The sequence below is a fragment of the Gasterosteus aculeatus genome, chromosome X, assembly GCF_964276395.1.
Source record: "Gasterosteus aculeatus chromosome X, fGasAcu3.hap1.1, whole genome shotgun sequence".
Taxonomy (NCBI): domain Eukaryota; kingdom Metazoa; phylum Chordata; class Actinopteri; order Perciformes; family Gasterosteidae; genus Gasterosteus; species Gasterosteus aculeatus.
In genome coordinates, this window is record NC_135698.1 from 13,166,438 (window position 1) to 13,189,730 (window position 23,293).

A 23,293-nucleotide genomic window follows, 5' to 3' on the forward strand; every position below is an offset into this window, starting at 1 on the left:
CAATCTATGAGCTGAGCAAAAAATGTGTTTTACGATGAATATTCCACTTTCATCTACTATCTCGCATAGAAGGACAGTGTTTTGTATCAAATATTCAAAGAAGAAAGCGCATGACATTTATTCATGACTCATCACAGATTCTCAATATAATACTACGTCACTCATTAAAATGACGTTTTGATTAAATAATGCAGACCGAAGACTTGAGGTTGTGATTCAGCAGATCTTCTAGTTTATCTTATATCCTTCAGCCGCTATTCAAAAAGGAGCCAGTGAGAATATTGAGAGGTTGTTTTATATACTGTAGACATATATATATATATATATATATATATATATATATATAATTATTATAATTATTATTTTAGCTGCTACATGGCATAATGACATCTGGGGGATTGTACTTAATAAATCATCATTTTGGGAGCATTTGTTGTTTTGGCCTTTTGTGGTAGTGCACCTAATATCATGCTGGGACATTCATCCCATATCTTATCAACCAAACTGACATATACCGAAAGTTGGAGCTTTGACTGCAACATGTTGGCCGTGAAATGAGGTGACATTTCTTTGAAGCCAACAACCATATTCCTAAAATGTTTTAAAAGGTCACCCTGAATCCTTCAACAGGGTAGCTGCACACCTGCGTGTAGCCAATTAGATAGAGGCTGACACGAGGCTCAGCGGTAGTTTGGCTTATTGTGTTTTTTGCTTTCACGCGGTGCACGTTTCATGTGCTTTGAAGTTGAAGACTGATCAGAGAAGCTTGTGCTTGAAATTTTCTAAATTGGTTAAGGCTGAAGCCCCTCTGCAGATAAACATCTGAGACAAATCTAAGCTTTCCGTTTTAGTGGGAAAATACTCATCAAGGCCCGTTTTTTTTTCCAATGATCTCTTATCTATTATTACTGCTTATTTCCAAATGATCAAAACAGTCAGCTGAAATGGATTGAATCGCAATAGTTTTACTGTATGAAATATCTCACTGGGATAGAATACTTTATTAATACCATGTAAAAAATGAATAGTAAATCACAACTTTATGTGATGTCAGTGTTTGGCTTGTGTACCGAGGACAGAAAAAGTCTCCTGTCAGAATGTGTCGTATTAATAATTTCTTACATCTTCTGAATCCAAATATAACACACTTTAAAAGACAAGAGAGCGTAGTGTGTTGCTGTGGTTGAAAGGTTTAATAATAGGCAGAAAGATTTTTACAAATCTGGTGTATGACAAGAGGTACAGTGTCAGCAGCATCTCCCTCAACGTCGCTCTCTGGTGCTTACTCACTCCTCACGCTCGTCACATCAAAGACACACAACTACGAGACTCTGGGACACGCGTCCTTGTTGAAAGTCAAAAGGGGCACAAAAAGCAAGCAACCTAAATAGAAGCTGCTGCAGGAGGGAAGAGTTTTCTCTTTTAATCTAGCGGCATCAATTGGCCTAATTGAACTGTTGCACAACAACTAATGCAGGAAAAAACAAAGCAATGAATCGTCCCTGTTGAAGTTTGACTCCTGTCCTTTTCATACTGTTGAGGGGTGTAATGTTTTTGTTTCAGTGAATGTTAAATTAGTGGAGTGAGTGAGTGGCTGAGTTCATTCTGCTGACGTTTAGATGCTTATTTTTCAACAACATCCCAAACTGCAGAACGTCAATGCAAATGGGAGATTCTCATCACAGCACTTTAGTGAAGGCGACGTAAACGCAGAATACTGTATGTGAATCAGCACTATGAACATGAGTCATGTCATTATGCGCATGATGTCGAGGCTCCGTGCAGCTGCACTTTTCACTCTATGTAAATTAGCCCTTCATCCATGTCTACAAAATAGAATTGTGTAGATAATATATGCACTTCATTTGAGAAAGCCCGACCTAACCCTTTCATTTGCTGTAACTGATTAATGCTTCATTTGCTATTAAATCCACACTAGCCATGTGCTCAACTATAATATGATTGAGCTGAAAATGTGAGTGTTATTTTCAACACTCAGACTATGAAGTCTTATGTGCAAGGGAGGAGATGATCGTTGTATGAGGATGAGCAGGACGGAGAGAAAGTCCTGCAGGATGAAGCTGATGATGAACAAACGTCCAATGTGCTTTAAATAAGTTATACTCTGAAATACGGCATTTATTTGTTATCTAAGACATGAGCACAATAGCCTTTCAAATGTGGCCCAGCGTTCTCACACAGTTACTGACGGCTTTCAGTGTAGTGAAGCTGAAATGATTAAAATGACCATTGTGCCCACATGTTTGTAACTTATGGATAATTAAAGTCACATTTTTATACTCTATTCTTAATCACTGGTTAATCGAGCAGCAATTTGTGAATGTACATTATTGTTTTTAGGGGAAATATATTGGAACTCCACCTTTAACATTTACGTGCCGAGGTGCAGCAAACTTTTAGCATGAAACTGCAAGAAAATATGCCCTGCTAGCTTTTTAGGATAAACAAAGGCTTTAGGAAATATATAAACAACAAAAAGTGCAGACGCAGCAGAGCTGGTGGTAGTGACGGTAATACAAAGATGTATGTTCTGATTCTTTTTTTTCCAGAATCTGCAGCTGCACTTTGTTGCAGAAAACAATAAATGAAATTCCCTGAGTGGTGTCCAACATGAATTTATTCTGTTAAATGCACCACAAACCGGCAACAGCGTATTTTTATTCCAAATAACAACAACGAAAAAAATACTTCCTTTAAAGGCCTTCATTTAAAGCCCAAAGTGTTGCAGCCGTTAGAGGTGGAGCTGGCTTTAACAACTTTATATTTGGTCCAGTGGTTCCCAATCGAGAGGTCAGACCCTCTCCATCGGGTCACAAGACAAATCTAAAGGGTCATTAGTGATTGATTGGATTGGAAAGAAGAAGCTGTGCAGCGCATATTCCTATTTCCTTCCCTTTAGTTGATGCTGTTTTGAGATGATCCCCTTACCTCATTTCTGCCTTATCCTTACCTCATTTTTATTTTTATTTCATGTACATTTATGTAAATATTGTGTTTTTATTTTAATTTTAAAATTGGTCGGCTTTCCAGAAAAGGCAAGCACAAGAATTTCAATACACAGGGCGTGTGTAATTGACAATAAAAATCTTTGAATGATTTGACATTGTTAGTTCTTGAACAGTCCTTTCCATAAACCGCATGAAAATTCCAGAAAGGAAACCAGTCTTTGGTGGAACTGCTGGTGACAACGGGCGTCAAGTGCTTTATTTCAAGGGTGTGAAAGCGGCCAAAATCCAAATTGGGACTAACTAGTTTAACCTTGGACAAAGCATTCGTAGTTTTAAGTCAAATAAAAATAGCTCAACCCTCCGCTGGTGACCAGAGCTATTAAAAGATGTCCCCATTAGATTGGGCGCTTGTCTAAATGGGGCCACGTGAGCTTCTCTCAGGCTTCGACCTCTATTATAATCCCACATTAGACAACCATTGTCCTCCTCGCTGCCAACCTGCCCGGTGCACCTGTCTGACCCCCCCACCCCCCCTTCGGTGAGCCGACTACACCTGGAGGGGGAAGAGCTGGTTGCCGCTGCGCCTTTAAACCGTGCAGGGGGGCGAGGGGGGAGGAGGAGGGGGGGGGGGGTCTCCATATCGCTGCTCCCGTGGCCGGCACGCTTTCAAGTTTCAAGTTTGACTGGGGAATAAGAGAGGGAGGGGGGGCGGGGCGGGGGGTGTAACGCTGGAGACGGCAGCAGCAGCAGCAGCATCGCCCCGCCGGGAAACCGACACTGAAAAACCCTCCTCCTCCAGAAGTGGAGGTGGGTGGATTGGGGGGGGAGGAGGAGGGAGGGAGGGGGCGCAGCTCGCTGAGGACCGTCCGACTCCGGCGATAAGAACAATGGCTGAGCGCATCTTGGATTAATACGTGGGGAACACGAGGAGACTAATGTAACGCAGAGTGTTTGCAGAAAGGAGGGACTCCAGGCTGCACCCCCCACCCACCCACCCTCTCTCCTTCCCTCCCTCCCTCTCTCTCTCCCTCCCTCTCTCCCTCCCCAGCACTCAACCATGTCGCTTGTATTCCGCACGTTGTTGTTCGGCTTTGTAACGCTGCTGGCTGTGGTTTTGATCATTGATGATATGGCAGAAGTGGAGAAAGAAACACCGTAAGTAGGACCCAACGCATACGCGTGCGCGCGTGTGTGCATGTGTGCATTGTATTCTTGTCCGGCAGGTTGTTTCCTATTAGGATCGGATCTTTGAAGTGGCACCGGGGGCAAAACAAGAAATAAAAGAGGTGGATGCAAGTTGGACGCACACAACGTGCGCTTGCTTTCTGTTTGTAACACTTGGGTGCAGCAGCAGTAGCAGCTGTTCCGGCAGCAGCAGCCTGTCCGGGTCTCCAGGGATCAGGCTATTTGTCCTGCAGCAGCCTGCATGCTGGACGGGATACATTTTCAGAATAGGAGAAGACTTTGTGTCTGTGTGTGTGTGTGTGTGTGTGTGTGTGTGTGTGTGTGTGTGTGTTAGAAACAGACAGGTTGGGGGGGGCAACAGATTGGAAACAAACGAAGCTTTCTTCTTTTTCATTTCCACTCCTTGAAATGTTGAGCTCTGCAGCAGACATCCTCCAAGTCGCTCTCGTGCCCCGCTTGTGTCTGACCTGCATTAATTCATCCTTAACTGAGGACTAAAATGAATTGTTGCAAATGTATAAAAAAAAACAGCCGTGCAGACCTTGAAGGTGCAACAAACCCTCTCTGCCTCTCCTCATTATCACCGCTGCTTTAAGTGGTTTGTTCTATTTCTCTGTGCAGCTTTCTGTCACGGTGTGGTTCAGTTCCTGTCTTATTTTGTAGTTTTCTGCCACTCGTGTCCCCGGGTAACTTCACTTCCTGCCTTGTCCTGTCATCCCCTGTGATCGTCTAATCGTTTCCACCTGTGTCCAATCACCTGCACCTCCCTAGTGTATTTAAGCCGTGTGTCTCTTGCGTCACTTGTTGCGTCATTGTCCATCGTCGAGGATGGTCGTAGTTCCTGCCTGCTGGTTTTCCCCTGGTTCCTGTGTGTTTTTGCCCGTTGGCCTTTTGCGTTTTGCCGTTATGAGTATTAAAGTCTTCTTTTGTTACTCAACTCTGCATTTGAGTCCTGTCTTCTCCCCACATCCCTGACACTCGGATAATCACATTTGCCTTTCAGCAGGAACATTTTGCTTTGAATGCAATCACTCGGCCGTGGCTCACATTGTATGGGGGTCATATTGGTTTGTGATTCCCGGTGGGAGAAAAACCAGAACGAATTCAACTTCTGCATAAATGTAGCTTTAACCCGATTAAAATTTATTTAAAGGCACCAGGATTGTAAAACGAGTGAGAAGCGCCCCGTCAGATTAGCACTTTTCAGTTTTCCACTGACAGCTCGTCCTTGTTTTGCCACAGGGTCGTCATTTAAATAACTGGCAGATGTAGTATGTTTACTGTGAACGCGTGTTGGTTGCATGGTGTATACGCCCTTCTGAAAGATTGCTCCCTTCGGTAGGATTGCTCCTTTCAGTATAATGGGGCTCCATTAAGGCCCCATTTCTCCCCATTACATCAGAAAATGGGCCCCCGGTGCATTGCTTTAAGAACACCTTGATGGATGCTATCCCACCTTTTATTTTTTTTCCCTGAAAAGACGGAAGCACAGTGCATCTGGGATTGGAGACAGTGGGTGCATTATTGTTGCAGTACATGATTACAGGAAGGACTCTAATTATCAGTCCATTTTCAACCAAGCCTCTGTGCTGCAGTGTGTGTGATTCATAATTCAATACAAACCACTTTTTTTTCCCCTTGTAGAAATAATGGACATTCAAAGAAGATGAAGTTACATCGGCTCATCCCTAAACCGCACAGGTCTGTAATCCAATTCTCTCCACACTCATGCAGCTGTAGAGCACCAGTGCAGAGCTTACTGGTCTTTATATTTCATTTTTATATGTTGTCATTGGGCACTTTTCAGCCTTCACAGTGAGTCATTCACAGTGAGCGTCTCATTACTTTTTACAGGGAGAAAGCAGCTGCTATAAATACCCATCAATGCGGTGGTATCATGTGATAACAAAAGCATTTCGCTGGATGAAATAGTAAATGAGATCAACCTGATTGTGTTTGTGCCATGTCAATTATGTCTGTAGAAAGCGGTGGATGAATAATTCAGATTTGAAGTAGGAGTAAATATCAACAATGACGTGTCAACAATCTGTTGTCATTCAGAAAGGCTGCAGCGCGCGTGGATCCGACGGCTTTGACAAGATTGAGCAAAGGCTTAAATCATCCAAGTTCCAGCTACAATAACACTGCCGGGCTCCCGCCAAACAACTGGACCTTCAACAAGACCCTCTCCAACCTCATCAGGCAAACCTCCCGCTCTGCGCCGCTGTCTCGTCTCACGCGCCACTCGGCAGAGTCTTTCACATGTACTGTGCGTTTTTCTCCGTTCGCAGAAAGAACATTCTGAGGTTTCTCGACCCGGAGAGGGACATCTCTATTCTGAAGGGCACGCTGAAACCAGGAGCTATCATCCACTACGTGTTTGACCCCCACAGCACCACTAACGTCTCAGAAAATCTATATCGTCTTTTGCCGACTGCATCTCCCATGAAGAACCAACATCACAGGCGCTGCGCCATTGTGGGAAACTCTGGGATTCTGCTGAACAGCAGCTGTGGACCCGACATCGACTCTCACGACTTTGTTATCAGGTATTCTTTTCTTTCTTCTCAGAAATGTGAAATCAGTGATTACAGGTTTGGAAAGCTTCCAAATCAAAACACGTGAGTCTAATTGCACCGTTGAAATTAATGAGCACTTTAGCCGTAGTTTTAGGTTTTTCTCACTCTACTGAGTATAATTCACATTGGAATGATAATCACTTTCTCCGTTTAACTCTGGTTTAGAGTTGCTCACACAGCTGGAAATATATTACATGCACTTTTGAAAAAAACTGCCTTTTAGTGATTGAAAGTTAGAAATGAGCAGCCGGACTGAGAGCAATTAAATATATGATTATACATCGTATTGACATTTTGAAAGGCCTCTGCATCCAGCTGAAACACATTGTGCCTTTTTAGAGAAAAGCCAGTGCTTCCAGGGGTCCCGCTCTCGTTTATTGTGTTTAGAAGCCATCAGCGGGGTCTGTCTTGTGTTTAAGGAGTCGCTGAGTGCCTTATTCATCATTATTCACTTGTTATTGGAGGAAAAGAAATCCGTCTGTGGTTGCACTCAATCCTTTTTTGTGTCACTTTCCCTGAAATTGAGCGAACCTTGTGCTGCGATGCTGATGAGGACGGGTCATGATTTCTAGACCACAGCATCGGGATAATAACGCCGGGCGCCGCTAATAGTCGGCTGAAGGCAGACAAGAGGGAACGAGACATTTTGAGAAGCTAAGGAATTTTCTCTTGACATGCACGTATCCCATGCAGAGATAATGCCTCTGCTAAATATAGTCCTTTGCCCCATGGGGGGTTTCCACAGATTAGGGAGACGGTATTTTGGGTTCAAGATCATTTCCAGCTGAGTTGTTATGATGTAATGGAACAATTTGGCATACTGGAGCAATTTATTGGAAGTCATGAGTCTATTTCTGATTTGGAATTGTTGGATGAAACTTAATGAAATTAATTGTTGTTGATGTTTTGCGTGCTCATAGGTGCGCACTGGACAGTGACCAAGTTTTAATTTGGATTATGTTAAGATATTAAAAAACAGGCACTGGTGCTTTGTTTCCCTCCCACACCGTAGAGAATAGAGTTGCTTTATTGTGAAGGTAATTGCCGTCTAACCGTCGTTTTCTGGTATTTACTTGGAGGTCGAGTTTAACAGCAGTAAACAAAACGCCATGCTGCTTTTCTGTTGAATTTCACTTGTATTTCTGCGGTTTCACTAGAAAATTCTGAAAGGCAAAAAGTCTTCACTAGCTAGAGGACATAAACAGATGGAGCGTAGACTTAAGGGCAAAACTTAAATATAAGTGGCTCAGTAATGTAAGCGCTACCGGAGGATCAAGACTTTTGAAAAGATATATAGATAGATAGATAGATAGATATCTATATCTCTCTCCATTACAGAGTAGCAGTCACTGTAATCACCTCACGAAATGAAAGATCTGTCGAAACTGGTATATCGAATGGCTCACTTTAAGGAGATATATGATTAAAGTGAAGATTCTTGGCTTTTCCTTGAGGCTCACGCTGTGAGTCTGGCGACAGAGCATATGAATCCTTTTCACATTTACGAACATGCTTTTGAGCGCCGGCTAAGTGTGTGATGTCAAACCTTTGTCACTCCGTGACTCTGAACTGAATTGGCAGTGTTAGCTAACATGCTACAGACCTGTCCCCTCCCAAAAAACGTTCCTATTCATATACCAAGCGGGTTTTTGAAGCTGGGTTGGTTGCTCAGAAATGGTTTTGTTCATTTAGAAAACGTGTCTTTGTAAACGTGTGTGGCAGAGATGCTCAAATCTAAGACAGAAACCAGACACACAGGAAACAATTTCCCATTTGCTGACTTTGAAATCGTCTTTGTTGTGTTGCTTTCTCTCAGGTGCAACCTGGCACCAGTGGAGGACTACTCTCTGGACGTGGGGCGGCGGACCAACTTGGTGACCATGAACCCGTCGGTGGTGCAGCGAGCATTCCAGGACCTGGTCAGCGACGAGTGGCGGGATCGGTTCCTGCAGCGCCTGCAAAGCCTCAGCGGCAGCGTGCTGTGGATCCCGGCCTTCATGGCCAAGGGGGGAGAGGAGCGCGTGGAGTGGGCCCTCCGTCTCATCCTGTCGCACACTGTGGACGTGCGCACCGCCGTCCCCTCGCTGCGCCTTCTCCACGCCGTCAGAGGGTGAGAGGTTGATCGGGCTCCTCCTGGTTAAGGGGCATTATAATGGGGGGTGGTTGGCTGGCTCTAATCTGCAGCCCTGGTGGCTGTTCCTAAGCAGAACATTACAGCTGATGTCCTGAGTCTTCTTTCATTGTGCACCTGGAGTCATTAGGAAGTGAAGTTCAGGTAGACATGTCAGGGTTTTATGATTTATTGATGGCCCTTAAATAACTGGTGAGCATTTGGGGATGTTCACTTATTGGGTTTCTTGTAAAGAGTCGGATTGGATGGTCGATAAAACTAATCTCGTTTGTGTTTTTAAGTAGGAAGCAGGAGTGAGGAAGTGAGCTTAGTGTGGAAACGCTAAACTAGCATTTGCACAATTGTGGCACAAAACAGAGTAAGACAGACTTTTGGCAACCTCGTTACTTGGCAATTTCTTGTTAAACAAAAGCCCGGTGCAGTGCGTTCTCGTAGTCGTGTCGTCGCGGTGAGGTTACCAAGCAACCAGCTGAAGTCGACAAAAAGTGCTGAGGGTTTTCTTCGCGGTATGGATTTTCTCCTTTAACTCTCTGCAAATAGTGGTAAAATATCACAAAGTACCGCTCACTTCTTTTTATCCAATTCCGTTGCTTGGATATGTAGATATTGATTAATAATCTATAACCTGTTGAGCTGTGGTATAAAGGACAATGCTATTTTGATAACCCTTTTTTGACATATTTTAGAACTGGATCATTTTAGTTTGTTTTTTTTGCACATCTTTAAAATACAGCATCCACTGCCTTCAGGCTGCCACAAAACCGCTCTGAGCAATTTGTTCTGCTGTCCTTGCCCCTCATCACAAGCACACTGTGCTCTGCTTCTTTCCTGCTTTAATGGAAAAGACCAACAACCGCTGGTCAGTGTACGCCACAACTAACACAACTAATTGCAGAGGGGTCGAACCGGGCCATCGTTTTTAGTCAGTTTGCTTAGTGTTTTACAAGAGAAATCTTTTCGTAAATAATTCCAACGCTTTTGTCCTTTTTTTAATGCGGTGTCAGTTGAATCCTCCCCCTGACCTTGTCGTTTTCTCAGTAAGACTGAGCTTCAAAGCTCGTGTGTGTGCCCCAGAGTTAAAGCATCTGCTCATAATTCACTCCATCAGACCATTTCACTGCAGAGTTTCTGCCCTTCATGTCACACAAACTACTTTGAATAGTACAACCTCTGCATCTCAATGTGACCTTCCACACCGAACCGCGGAGAGCACAGCCTGAGGAGGCAGCAGTAGCCTCCAGGCAGGAGAAATAGACGAGTGACTGGAAAGGAAAATGAAGGTGCGGCGAGGTAACGTCTGACCACCTGTCCCTGGAGCTGCTCCCGAGGGAGTCATCCGGCATTTCACTGTCGGGGGATGCAATTGTGCAGAACCGCGCCAGTTTGTAGAGAAACATCTATTATACTTTGTCCAGATCCAAGACACGTGAATGTTATTTGTTTACTGTGCAGATGGCTGCACGAGTCTCAGGGTTTTTGGGCCAGGAAATGTGTTACTGTTTTGTGCAAGGAAGGATTATTTTCATTGTCTGTCTCCAGAAGAGATATCTGCACACTTAAATCTATGCAGTAAGTGTGCGCACGTCTCTTGATCAATCATTGTTGGTTCTTGCACTTTCACACAGATGATGCCATTTTCTAGAGCCCAAAATGTTTCCCAATGAACAGTACAAAGCCCACAGACATTCCTTTTTTGTGTAAAAAGCAAACAATTTCAGAAGCTAGAACCAGAATGTTTAAATGGATATTTTTGTAGCATTCTTCTTCTTCTTCTTCTTCTTCTTCTTCTTCTTCTTCTTCTTCTTCTTCTTCTTCTTCTTCTTCTTCTTCTTCTTCTCCTTCTAACGAAAAGGGACTTAAATGTGCCGAGCTTAGTGGAGCACATTCCTCCCTTTGCTGTCATTCTAGGTGACATTATCGATTAATTGGATGCATCCAATCACACGCAACATGTCTTTGTCTACAGGTATTGGTTAACCAACAATGTCCACATAAAACGTCCGACCACCGGGCTCCTCATGTACACGATGGCCACCCGCTTCTGCGAAGAAATCCATCTCTACGGCTTCTGGCCCTTCCGGCACGACCCGCAGGGAAGACCGGTCAAGTACCACTACTACGACGCTCTGAAGTACGAGTACACGTCCAGCTCCAGTCCTCACACCATGCCCCTGGAGTTCAGGACGCTGAGCGCGTTGCACAGACAGGGGGCGCTGCGGCTCCACACTGGCACCTGTGGCTGAGAGAGGAGACCCAGAAGGAGAAAAACACTTCACACAAACCGTTTTCTCGTAACCGTACTTTTATGAAACTTGAATTAACTTATTTTCAGCAACTGGAAAAGCAAATTGACTTTTTTCTATTTCAAGCTCTTTTAGTGACTTGTTTAACTGGTGTGGTTTAACTTTTTTTAATTAGATTTCTCCGTGGCAGCCTTTTTTTTTTTACTGGTTTACACAGAGATGCTCCGCTCTAAAAGTCCATGCATTTCACTGACTTTATAACATGTTTCCAGTCATAAATGAAGGAGTCAGGACACATTTTTAGATGCCGTTAATCAAGGACTCATCAATGAACAGGGCTGTATTACAGGTGTGTTATTTACCCAGCATGCCAACATCACAAGGAGCAGCTCAATCATTGGCTCCTGTGAGACACTTATTGGGCCACAAAATGGAAGCACGTAATAATCAGGGAGAATAATCGTCGGTCAAACTATTTGTTTGAGATGACGTTCCACTTGTGATAACAAAAGTTTCCTCTGTCAGAGAACATTTTACGCTTTTGTAGATTCTTATAAAGTCCCCGGTGTAAAACAGGTTATTCATAAGCAAAAAAATTCCAAAGGTCAAGTCAACCAGAGCTGCCAAGCGATAAGGTTAGAGTTACCATGAGAGCACGTTGAATCGCATTGCGCTCCTGTGAGCATAAAGAGGGAGTGCACCAGCTGTTCACACAGGAATGTTTGCACACAGTTGGGCAGATGTAAACTCACAATGTGAACTTTTCTCAAAGAATACCTGCTCTTCTTCTGCACCACTGTACTAGACTGAGGTCAGGTTGTAGCCACGTTTTGGTAGTAAGAAGAACTTCGTTGTTTGTTTTCTAAATGAATGTATTGGTGACTAAAGCTGTAAGAAATGAACCTCATAATGATGTGCTTTAAATGAATTTAGAGTTGAAGTTAGCAGCAGTTTCAGTGCAATAACACTGAGAGCAGTAGAAATGCCTTTATCCATTTATAATGACGTATGACTTATACTTGTGTAGAGAGTTGGTTAGTATTTCAGCCAATGTAGGTTGATAGATATTTGTGGATTTTGATTGAAGTATTTTGTGCCTGTAATAGTAATGATAATAATCAATACATTAAACCATTGTACTATTCACAATCCCAGAAATAAAACTAGGTTTATTCAAGTTATTATTAACAGGATGAGACCGATGGAGAAAGTCACATGGCTGTCTTAATGTCTCTCTTACATCAGAGATACCTAGTAATACCAGACACAAAATATTGGTCTATTGAAAGGCTGTACCAGGCTGATCTGTCAAAGTAATACATCAGTTAGAAGTTCATATTGTGTCTTTAATGTCTCAAAGTCCAGTTTAGTTTTTAGGTTTTGTAGAAGTTTTCTTGATATTTGCTTTTTGAAAATGTCTCTGCTACAAAATGCTTCTTTCAATAATTTGAATTATTCCAAGAGCTCTTTGGATGAAGAGGCAGCGTGTCATGCGCTTCCAGCCATGTGATATGTTCATGTTGTTTTGACAAGATGCGACAGTCTTCTGGTAAAGTAAAATAAAGTTAAGAATAGACATGAAAGTTTGGACGTGAGCAAGCTGAGGCAATGAAAGGTTTATTTGTGACAGCTGCTCTGAACTCGGCAAAAACGGAAACAGTAAAACGTGTGAATGTACATTTCTGAATAAGAAGACACAGAAATTCATATTGGAAAACAAATTACACCTCAAAACTTTAAAACGATTTAAAACTTTAAAGGAGGCGGGTTTTTTTCAGTGTTTAACGAAATGCAAACCGAGGAAACCGTGGATACACACAGCTGTTTTAAAAATAAACAGCGACAGGGTTTTCTGGAAATAAACTTCCAAAACGTTTGGGGGGTTTAGATGTGGGTTTAGGGAAATTAGCTACAGTCTTCAAATAGCTACCAAGTATTTTACAACAGGAAATGTCTGCAGCAAATGATTATGTTGTAATAAAAGTCTAGAATCAGCCTCTGTAGACGAGCAGGGGTTTTCCACTATTTCACTCGTCACAAGTAAAGATGAAATAAAAGATGTTTCCACAATGGAAAAGCATAGCTGCACATGGGTGACACACAAAAGCAGAGGCACAACAAAGGATCTGCACTTTTCTGCATATACAGTGAAAAACCAAAATGAAACATGACACAATACTGAAACAAACAGTGGTCATTAAGTCTGAATGATGGCGCAAGAAAAAGCCGGCAGACTGATGAGATCATTGTATCAAAAACGGTAGTCAGTAGTATATATGCCCTGCATGAAAAGGGGGATTTTCGTTAGTATGCGGCACTGTAGATTGTCGTGGAATTTCAGGTTTACGGCTGTTCGCTGCAATTTGCGGGCAACGCCGAAAGCTGCCGTAAATTGTCAGAAATTGACGTGGGCCTCCCTTGCCAGTTGTCCCCCCATGACCCCCCTCCTCCTAATTCTAGGGGAGGCTTTGACATGTAAATGAAAAAATGCGGTGAGCTATACAAATGCAAATCAGGGTCGCAGAGGGAGTTTTAGCCCAGGTGACATTTTTTTAAAAGGTAAGAAAATCTGTGGTACAAATAGATCAGGCTCAGTAGCCTAATTATAGACTCTTACATTTTAGCTTTAATAGATTTATTTAATTAAAATATGCTAGATTACAGTGTACGCCATTAGCAATGGCAAATGTTATGTAAAAAAGATACACAAAATAACTTCTTTAAAAAATGAGTTTTAATCAAGGTAAAATGAGCATTCCATGCAAACAACATTTGAATCAGCATGAGGGGTCTGCAGAGATCAGTCTCCTAGAGCTCAACTACAGTGCATAGTGGCAGGACTACAGTGACCTTTTCTTTGGTCTTAAATGCACAGAGGATGTATTAACCACACATCTTCTAGCAATGCGCTCAACTGGCAGAAATGATGCTGGGTATGACGTGTCTGTTCCCTGCAAGCCCCAAACTTCTATTGGGTTTCCATAAAAATGTCTGCCCGGGTGGAGATGAAGCCAGGAAACTTGTGCAAGAACATGTTTAAATGCCGTACCCTTTGACACAACATTAACAACTATAAACTGCTTTATAATGGCTGGTCGTAGTTCTGCTAGAGGGTCAAGGACGGGTTCCTCAAAACTGTTCACTCCTTTTTCTGGGTCTTCGGACTGCATTTCACCTTCATCAATCTCTCCAACTCCAGGTAGAACATAACTCCCGCCGGTTGGCTCATGACTGGATAGCAACAGGCTCTGTGCGTTATCTGACCTAGTCCTTTGGGGTTTTTTCTCCCAAACTCCATTTTTGAAATAGCGCTTTCTGTGGTCAAAATACTGTGTATGACAGAGTTCAGTGTTGCAATGTTCACAGTAGCGCCGAGGTCTTTTTCTGGGTCTTAGGACTTCCATCTTTCAACTCACAGAATAGGCAGGCACACCCATAGACATAATATACATAGACGCCGCATTGGCCGCTACCGCCTATTGGCACTGACGAGAAATGCAGCCGCCATCTTGGAACGGTCCTCCGCTTCGCTCAGTGTAATCTGTTTGCAGGTGCAATCAGCTGTGAGCGCATTCAATTAATCATACCTCACTGAATACCCAACTGATTCTCACGTGGGGTTTTTTGCTGCAAAGGTCATACATGCAGCTATGACACAGGGCACATAGTTCGGCGTATTTCAATATTCATTGTGGACTTAACAGTAATGTTATATTCACAGTGATCTTTGCCCTCTTTTCTCTGGCAATGGCATTCTTCTTTTCTCGCTCCAGACTTTCCACTCTTGCCAAGGCTTCATTGAGTCTAGTCTTAAGAGCGGTAGGAGAAGCAGGCAAGGCATAACCATGATCCTAGTTGGAAGAGAGATGAACATGGTTTGAGTAAAGTTTCATTTCACAAACATTACTTTGGCACTACTAGTTTATGGCCCACATTCCTACTTATAGTCATCACCTCTCAAAGCCACTGCCAGCACAGTGTGTGTGGTGTGTGTGTGTGTGTGTCAGGAATGCATGTTCAACGTGTCTTCAATTGTGTGTTGTATGGGTTTATTTGTGAGTGTGTTTAATATGAGTGGCAGCAAACAAGTGAGATTCTAATACGTCCAAAACATTATTATATGATGTTTAAAGTAGAAGTATTCACATCATTAGGCTGTGGGTGTGAGGTTGCCATTTCTTGGGAATCCTGAGAGGCCACGGACAGACATTCATCAGCTCTTCTGGAGGTAGAGGTAGACCTGCCTTTTTCCAACTAAAATGAAGAAGCATAATACATATTACCATACATACACACATATACATATATTAAAAAGGGATAAGTATCTCACCCTGCCCTGTAATGATAATAGAATATGTACATTTATGAATGCGAATAGCCTACTTTTTGGAGGTGAACCGGGAAGCTGAAGACTGATGGAATAACACCATCCCGGAGTCGGACAATCTGACCCGTCTTATCCAAATCACTCTGCTTGAAGTGTTCACAGCAAAGCACTGATGAATCACTTGCTGTAAATCCATCTCTCCTCAAAGCTACTTCCCACTTCTTCCTCACATGTTTGTCCTTTGGAAACCTTCAAAATAAAAACGGAAGATTTGGGAGAGTGTACACAAAAACATTTCACAAAGAAGTTTATGTTAGCTTATTTTCTTTCTTCACATTTCTTATAACCTTTCTTAAAAAAAACTCCTATGTTGATGAATATTGTTGATGATGAACCAAAGTTGCTGAAATTGTAAATAAGCTAGTTTGCAAACCATTCTAAGGTCAGATGTTCTGTTGCCTTTATTTTGGCAAAATTCTATTTTGCCTTTATTTTAAGTAAGTGGGATGGGTATGAGATACGAGAGGTATCTTACTTTTGTTGAATTACATGTGAATAATACACTGTGTTGGGCAAGTTGCTTTCACATCAGTTACTCTGCCATGAATAAAGCTTCACTACACAAAAGCTACTACACAGTGAAATGTATCACAAACACAGCAGCTAGTTCACTACATAGCAAGCTACTTTAAGATGCGTTAATTCCACATGACAAGAAAGTTGTGTGGCCAATGTTATACCAGCCATAGGTTGTATTTCTACAATAACATTATTGTGTCCGTTTGAAAGTGTTATGGAATATGACTTATCAAGTCTCAGTTCATAATCAGGTGAAAAACAGCCGAGGAAGTAAACATAGCCATAGCCTGACTGCGATTTCACTACAGTAAGATACTTGCTCCTTCTCTACTCTCTGGTAATATTGTTTTCACAAAACACAACAAATAGGACGGTAATATTAAATCTTACTTGTGAAAGGTTATCCCCCGAGTCCTGCTGGCGATGGTCCGCCGATTAGCGCAGAAATAAGCAGCACAGTGCTGTGGCATCCTGTATCTTCTGCTGCTACGCAACTACGAGTACGACCGCTCCAAGATGGCGGCCGTATTTCTCGCGACCAGAAGCCAATGCGGCGTCTATGTATATTATGTCTATGGGCACACCGGTCTTGTTTATACGCGAGCTCAGCTGGTCTCGCGAGTCCTTCCGTATAACAATAACCTCGTATGTGATTGGAGGACCCTTAGACTCCTCGTCCAATCACGTGTGAGGTCATAGGCATGACTGATACAGCAGTACTCGCAAAACGAGCATACAAACAGACACGTGTGTGTTACTATATTCAGAAGAACTGTATCTCCAGTTCCTTTGTGGTGGTTTTTGCTGGTTCGTGAATAATGGCTGGACGATTGTTAAATTTAAAGCATACTGTCTTCTGAGGGTACAACTTGTACAGTTGGATGAAGACCGTCTTCTCATTGTCTTTATTGACTGCTGATGGCTACATCTTTATGGACCTATGGTGTGAGTTATTATAGGCCTCCACAAGCTCCTGTACTACATCCACATATCTTCGTGAATTAACGGATGTTAAATATCTCCACATGCGGGTTTAAAAAGTCCTGTTAAAGCGCTCCACCACGCTGGCCTTGGTCTCATTCAATGTTGAAAAATGCGTAATTTCATACTGTGACTAAAACTCTGTACCTTCATCTGTTTGAAGTTTCACAGGTATGCGTCAGTCACTCAAAGGCTTTTGTGACTGTGAGGCCAGATTTGTTAGAAAAGCCTAACCCTAACCCACGCATATTTGGAAAATACATCGATACACGTCAGCAAATACCACACAGCATCATTTTCCTCAGCATATTCGCCCATATCAACTAGATCAGCCTGAAACTGTTTGTCAATGCCACTGACCAAAACCCTATTCCTCGGAAAACGTACGGCTGCCTTGGCGTGTAATGTGTACACGTCTTGCGCCAGTAGGTATTCGTTAACACTAGATAGTGACGGCGTCACACTGGTACATTCTCTAAGAGGAAAGCGAAGTTTAGACACACTGCCTAACCCTCCCGGATGGGATGGATCTAAATAAATCTTCTGTAGAGTCCCTTCCATCATAATACCAAAGTTTAAATGACCGACAGTTCATTCGTTACAACATATTTTATTTCTCTTGTACAAAATGTGACAAGCAGATTGATAGTATAGTAGTATTTCACCCCATTGAAAAAACAAAATTACATTTTCAGTTATAAAAAACATTCAAGAACTTCACTTCATTTTCGATTTCATTTTCTTGTTTTGATTGTTTTTACACATCAATGTCTGTCGCATCATCATCATCATCATCATTGGGTACCTCCCATGCTTCATGCACGGGTGGTACTTCTCCCCACAACATGCCGAGCTTTTTCAGTTGGTTCATTTTGAGTTCATCTTCCCCGATCAGTGTATCATACATTTTTTGGATACTTTCAGCCGCATTGCCTCCAGATTTCAGCCCGTCGAGAAGTACTTCCGCACCCCCCTGGATGCGGTCTGCATCGACTTGAAGGTCATTCATATCCATAAACAGGAGGATGGAGGATATGAAGTTCTCATTCCAGAGCCTTTTCATCAGCGGATCAAAGTGTAGTTCGTAGAACCAGTCACAGGGGTATAAACACGGATGGTTTTTCTGACTGGGATTATTTGTTTGACAGCCGTAGCAGATCTCTATATTGTATTTAACCCAGACCTTGTTCAACAGATGTAGCACCCCGATTCTAAGGTATTCTAGGAACCGTGCAGTATCCTTAAACACCTCGTGAGGTTCACAGAACTTCTTTTCTTCTTCTTCCTGTGTGGCCGTCGGTCCGGGAGGCGGAGTCTGAGGTGGGGTGTGAACCATCAGAGATGGAGGTGAAGGAGAAGTGGGCGGGGTCCAGCCCCCCTGGGACCCTGAGATTTCCGAGTCGGTGACAGAAATATATACACGACATTAGCATAACCCACCTGTCATTATTTTAGATGGTTGAGGGGTGAATTATTTTCGGTCTACACATGGTAGTAGATATACCAGGTTGCACACCGCTCGGTGTATTGTCGTAAACAAGGCGTTTTCTAACAGCCCAGTAAGCCTTGCTGACGCTGTCTCTCTGGATAGCTTTGTCAATCTGACTAAACACTTATTGCAGAGCGGGACAGTCACACCACTGAACAAAGAACACGAGGGGGAACCATATATTAAACTCTTCAACGGTAAGAGGGTACGGATGCTCTCTCCATCCTCGGCGGCCTCTTTGAGCTACCACATACTCTCTGTCTTCACAAACATTTAAAAAAATGAAATCGTCAGGGCGTCTGTTGTACCGATCTGCCGTGAGATGGTGTATTTTAGGCCCTGTTGTACTATACTACTGAACAGAGTATAGAGATTCTAGAAAGCCTGGTTGTTCAAGATCTATGCAGACAATTGATCAAAACTGCTGCCAGTCTTTTACAGACATACACCCATGTCGACCCCCCACAACAGCCTCATCATCAACTGTTTCACCAACACCCCCTACTAGCTTGTCTTGGGCCTTGATTCTAGAAATCATCGTGACCGTGCCATCATCAGGAATCAGGAAACATTTATTAGCCAAAATATGTCAAACATACAAGGAATTTGTCTTGGCGGTTAGTGCGCGACAGTAGACAGACAAGACAACAGTGCACAAGTAATAAAATAAAGTGGAATGATATGCTAATGCAATGGGTTAGTAGGCATGGTATTTAACATTATACACGTACCCATAAACCCATAAACACCCTCCAGCTCTAGCTCTACAGCAGGCTCTCTAGAAAGACATCCCTCACGCTTTTTCCGGCGCGGGGGAGCATCTACATCTGCATAGCATGGTCTATTTTCTGTAGACATACCTATGTCAGTCTCTGGGGTCTGCTCCATGCGATATGCAGCCTGCAATTTGCAAAGAATCCAAGTGCACGGCAATAGTAGCAGAACCAACAGCAACAGCAGCAACAGAGGAGGAGTCCAAAATGAGTGCGTTGGTGGTGGAGGCGAATAACACATCTATATATATATATATGATGAAACCCCTCCTACAGTGACGTGTTTCCGGTCAAAACTAACGGCCATCGCATAAAACACACCCTGAAATGGCGAATTTCCAATCAAAACCCTGCACGCCCCCCTACAAATCACGCCCCAAAATGACGTATTTCAGTTTCCACTCGCAAAATGACGCATTTCCAGGCATGACCGCACAATGGCGCCGGTTACGCCCACTTCCTGTACACGCCCACTTGCGCATGCACAAGGTCAAAGGTCACAAGCACGAGCAAAAGTAGGGCATATATACTACTGTGGTCAATCAGACGCGGCTCCAAGCCACGGTGCACTCAATCCAACAACGGTTTTGAATAAAAATGAAAGTCATCTAAACACCTTCCCTCCCATTTACTGCCGAAACCTGATCCAGTTGTATTCGGCAAGACGGTTTACTTTTTAACTCCATTCTGGGTGCAGACGGAGGTCAAAACCACACGCCAAAACTATTTTAGTCAAAACCAGTGTTGCCACTTGAAACAAGGCTTTTTTCTTTTGATTTTTCACAAGAACTTGAAGCAACTCTTCAGGCGGGGAATCAGTCAATTTCTAGTTAAACATTAAGACTCAGTGAGCCTTTGGTAGAAATTATTGTGGGAGACCTTCCATTAATACTCAACATATTGTTCACCAAGAGATGCCAGATTGTTATAAAAAAAAATAAGACACGGTGTGCACGTCGAACATGTTAAATACTGCTGTCGATGTTGTTCAGTCGTTGCTTGATTAAGCAACAATGTCACATGACTCAGCACACTTTATCACAAGAGATTACAGCGTTCACATTCATAGCAAATGGTTAGATTTCATAAACACCTCACAAACATACCCTGAATCAATTATTTAAACCAAATTTGAACACCGAAAACTCGTCGTAGCAGAAAAACAGGAACATCTAGAACAGACAGTAAAAAATAATATACGCTTAGTTTGTACCCACAGAAAGCACACAACCCTCTTCAACAGTATAAACGCACAGCAAAGTGGTTAGTAGATAGAAATATATTTGGTATGAAATTTTAGTTTTAAAAGAATCAATTGCTGTATACCAATAGATTTTTCAAATTGTACATTTTTACATTTGAATAAAGTGTTCTCTGCGTAATATGTGTTGCATGTTATCATTCGATGGTTTAATAAATAAATAAATGATATATATAAAATAATATAAAATATATATATATATATATTTATTTATTTATTTATTCATTGCTTCAAAGCGGGTGCTGTACTATATACACTCAGCCCGACATACTGTAGCTCAAGTGTAGAAAATTAATTGACAAAAATGTCATTCTAATCTTACTATTAGAAATAATTGTGCAGGTAATATGTTCCACACGATGGAAGCAGCAGTAAAGCGGCAAAGAATGATATCCACGGGGGCTCGACACAAATTAAAGCCATGCATCGGCAGTGTGAGTATCTGATCCGATGAGACTTGAACTACACAAAAAACAGGAAATCAATTTCTGTGGAAAACAGGAGTTATCAAATATTGACGTCCACGCTGGGATTCACCTGCAGAACAAAATGGAAAGTCAAAGTTATTTTGAATTCTATGCGTTACCACTACCACCGCGGTGAGGAGGAAATGTTCTGCAGCAGATTTCGGTCTGACTTGGATGTCGAGAACGTCAGGTAAACAGGACGGCATATCTTCCTCAGAGGAAACGGTTGTGTGTTAAAGAACAATGGAGAGGACGGAAGGGTGAAACCTAACATCGATCAGACCGACTACAAAGCTTCTTTAACACAGCCACTTCCTTCAAGAAGCTCATGCAACAGATACACATTTTAAAGGCATACTTTAATATTTGTATTCTGCTGCTGTAGTTTTGTACTGGATCGCATTACTTATTAATGTTGAGAGTAATAGATGTCTAGTAAAAGCAGTTGGACCTGCTGTAGTGGCACTGAACTTACTTTGACACAACTATGGGGCCACACAGCAACATTTGATAGTCAAAACGGAGTTGAAAGATTAAATATATTAGGAAAATCAAGGTAAAGAATTTCCATGACTGCTAAGGTCAAACGTGAGATAAGAAGGAGGAAAAGTGAGACAAGTTAATTCAAGCAAATTAAAAGTATAATATGACCACAACGAAGTAAATGCAATAGAGGGCCAACTAGTTATTGCATCAATAGAGTGAATCTCAGGTTCCCTTTCACGCGTGTGCATCGCTCTAAATAAGATGAGGCCTGAGTAGTTCTCATGTGATCAGTAGAAACAGAGAAAAAATTCAGCATTCTCCGATCTGAAGATAACATTGACTATTTTCTATCAAAAAACAAACAAACCTGTATTTGACATCGAAGAGGGTCGAGTCGTCCTCGTCATCGTTGTCCTCATTAAGAGGGTCCATCTCCACGCGCTCGGCAGGTGTCGTCATAATGTCGTATTTGCGGGTTTTTCTCATTCGTCTGCCGGATCTTACGGAAAGAAAAAGTTGCCAAACATGAAATCAGCAGAAATACAATCTCACCATTTGGTCCAAATGAATAAACAACAACGGTTTCATTTTTTTTCTCCCACATTGTGAAGACTAAAGTGGTGACATCTTACAGCCTCACATTAGAAAGTGGAACAATAATTCCACTGACATTAATTGAAAAAGTGTTGCCAACATTTGTGTGTGAGCATTCTTTGGTGCGAAATGTGCAAATCATGATTTGAATATGCTTTTTTCCTGTTATATATCTTTGCAAGGCAATTTGAAGGCATTACAATGAACTTGTGAAGGCCATTTTCACTATTTTCCGATATTTTATTAACTAAAATATCTACTGATTAACCAGGAAAGGCAACCAATTGATCTGTAAATAGAATATTGCAGCAGTAATATGAAACATAGTGAACTTAGAATAAACCCCATGTGGCGAATGGAGAGATATTTAGATTCAGTAAACAGACACGCTTCACGCAGGTCACATCCACATCAGGACACAAATACCGTGATCTGCACACGTGACTGCGTGATCACAGCACCGTCCAACGCGTACCTGACTACTCTGACGAGCAGGCACGTGATGAGAGCAGCTGTCAGCACGCAGACGCAAATAACGATGGTTTTCACAGTTGGAAGATGAGTCATTAGAGATGAAATCCGGGAGCCCACGGCGGCGTCGGTGACATTATGGGGCAGCGCTCCATCACCTCCGCCGACCATTGACGGCGATGTTGTATTTAACTCCCGCGTCGCAGGTGAAGCGATGCGATGCGTTCGCGGCTCTCCGCCGACCCCCCAAAGAGCCGCGATAATCACAGTTAATATTAGATGATACGTCACCATGGCGCAGGAATAACGAGGCGGCAACAAAAGAAGAAGACAAAAAAAACAGCAAGCAGAACGTTCTTTCAGTAGTTTTTGGAAAAGTAGATGAAATGCGACAGCAGCTGTCACGTTATGGAAAGTCGGCTTATCATTGGTGGATTCAGCTGTTCACGCGATCATATCCATCTGCGTCCTGGTCCGAAGCTTCTCCTGACGGAGGAGGAATCTCTAGGTCGCAACTTGCATTCGCTCCCAAACGCATGTCCCCTTCCGGTTGGCACGAGGACGAGTGGAAGGTGGAGATGGGGATTACCCGCTGCAGGCTGGCGCTCTGCTCCCGGTGCTGAGGAGGAGACGTGTGAGAGCCGCTGCTGCCTTCACGGACGCCTCGTACTTCCTAACGCCCACCGGCCTGCTGCCAACAAGTCGACCATTGGTTGTACGCCTCTACAACCAATATAACCAATGGCTTATGTTTGATG

General features: G+C 42.7%; 3 protein-coding genes across 6 annotated transcripts; 1 reads left to right on the plus strand and 2 right to left on the minus strand.

Annotated features, from left to right (window-relative positions):
• Nucleotides 1-3,644: 3,644 nt before the first annotated feature.
• On the plus strand, nt 3,645-12,690 carry st8sia2 (ST8 alpha-N-acetyl-neuraminide alpha-2,8-sialyltransferase 2). 3 transcript variants are annotated; one of them, XM_040161562.2, is made up of 6 exons: nt 3,645-4,124; nt 5,799-5,855; nt 6,216-6,356; nt 6,446-6,703; nt 8,550-8,843; nt 10,831-12,690. In XM_040161562.2, exons 1-6 carry the CDS (start codon nt 4,027-4,029, stop codon nt 11,105-11,107), a joined length of 1,125 nt encoding a protein of 374 aa, XP_040017496.2. In that variant the 5' UTR covers nt 3,645-4,026; the 3' UTR covers nt 11,108-12,690.
• A 1,133-nt stretch (nt 12,691-13,823) lies between these two features.
• LOC120809792 (THAP domain-containing protein 6) lies at nt 13,824-16,592 on the minus strand. Its single transcript, XM_040163870.2, has 4 exons — nt 16,404-16,592; nt 15,491-15,683; nt 15,254-15,361; nt 13,824-14,958 (listed from the first exon to the last, which is right to left on the minus strand). Exons 1-4 carry the CDS (start codon nt 16,481-16,483, stop codon nt 14,794-14,796), a joined length of 546 nt encoding a protein of 181 aa, XP_040019804.1. The 5' UTR covers nt 16,484-16,592; the 3' UTR covers nt 13,824-14,793.
• A 996-nt stretch (nt 16,593-17,588) lies between these two features.
• Nucleotides 17,589-23,199, minus strand: fam174b (family with sequence similarity 174 member B). 2 transcript variants are annotated; one of them, XM_040163398.2, is made up of 3 exons: nt 22,540-23,199; nt 21,838-21,969; nt 17,589-18,380 (listed from the first exon to the last, which is right to left on the minus strand). In XM_040163398.2, exons 1-3 carry the CDS (start codon nt 22,827-22,829, stop codon nt 18,254-18,256), a joined length of 549 nt encoding a protein of 182 aa, XP_040019332.1. In that variant the 5' UTR covers nt 22,830-23,199; the 3' UTR covers nt 17,589-18,253. The 2 variants fall into 2 exon arrangements, with proteins under 2 accessions (XP_040019332.1, XP_040019334.1); XM_040163400.2 differs by lacking the exon at nt 17,589-18,380 and adding an exon at nt 19,038-21,054 and having other exon boundaries at nt 22,540-23,176.
• Between the last annotated feature and the right edge of the window lie 94 nt (nt 23,200-23,293).

Coding starts and splice junctions, on each gene's coding strand:
- LOC120809792 (XM_040163870.2), bottom strand. CDS start 16,483: ATGCCACAGCACTGTGCTGCTTATTTCTGCGCTAATCGGCGGACCATC. Junction 15,684..16,403: donor CGGGGGATAACCTTTCACAA/GTAAGATTTAAT, acceptor TTTATTTTGAAG/GTTTCCAAAGGACAAACATG. Junction 14,959..15,253: donor CACACCCACAGCCTAATGAT/GTGAATACTTCT, acceptor TCTTCCAACTAG/GATCATGGTTATGCCTTGCC.
- st8sia2 (XM_040161562.2), top strand. CDS start 4,027: ATGTCGCTTGTATTCCGCACGTTGTTGTTCGGCTTTGTAACGCTGCTG. Junction 6,357..6,445: donor ACCCTCTCCAACCTCATCAG/GCAAACCTCCCG, acceptor CTCCGTTCGCAG/AAAGAACATTCTGAGGTTTC. Junction 6,704..8,549: donor TCTCACGACTTTGTTATCAG/GTATTCTTTTCT, acceptor GCTTTCTCTCAG/GTGCAACCTGGCACCAGTGG.
- fam174b (XM_040163398.2), bottom strand. CDS start 22,829: ATGGTGACGTATCATCTAATATTAACTGTGATTATCGCGGCTCTTTGG. Junction 21,970..22,539: donor CTGCTCGTCAGAGTAGTCAG/GTACGCGTTGGA, acceptor TCTTTCCGTAAG/ATCCGGCAGACGAATGAGAA. Junction 18,381..21,837: donor CTCTTCGATGTCAAATACAG/GTTTGTTTGTTT, acceptor CGGAAATCTCAG/GGTCCCAGGGGGGCTGGACC.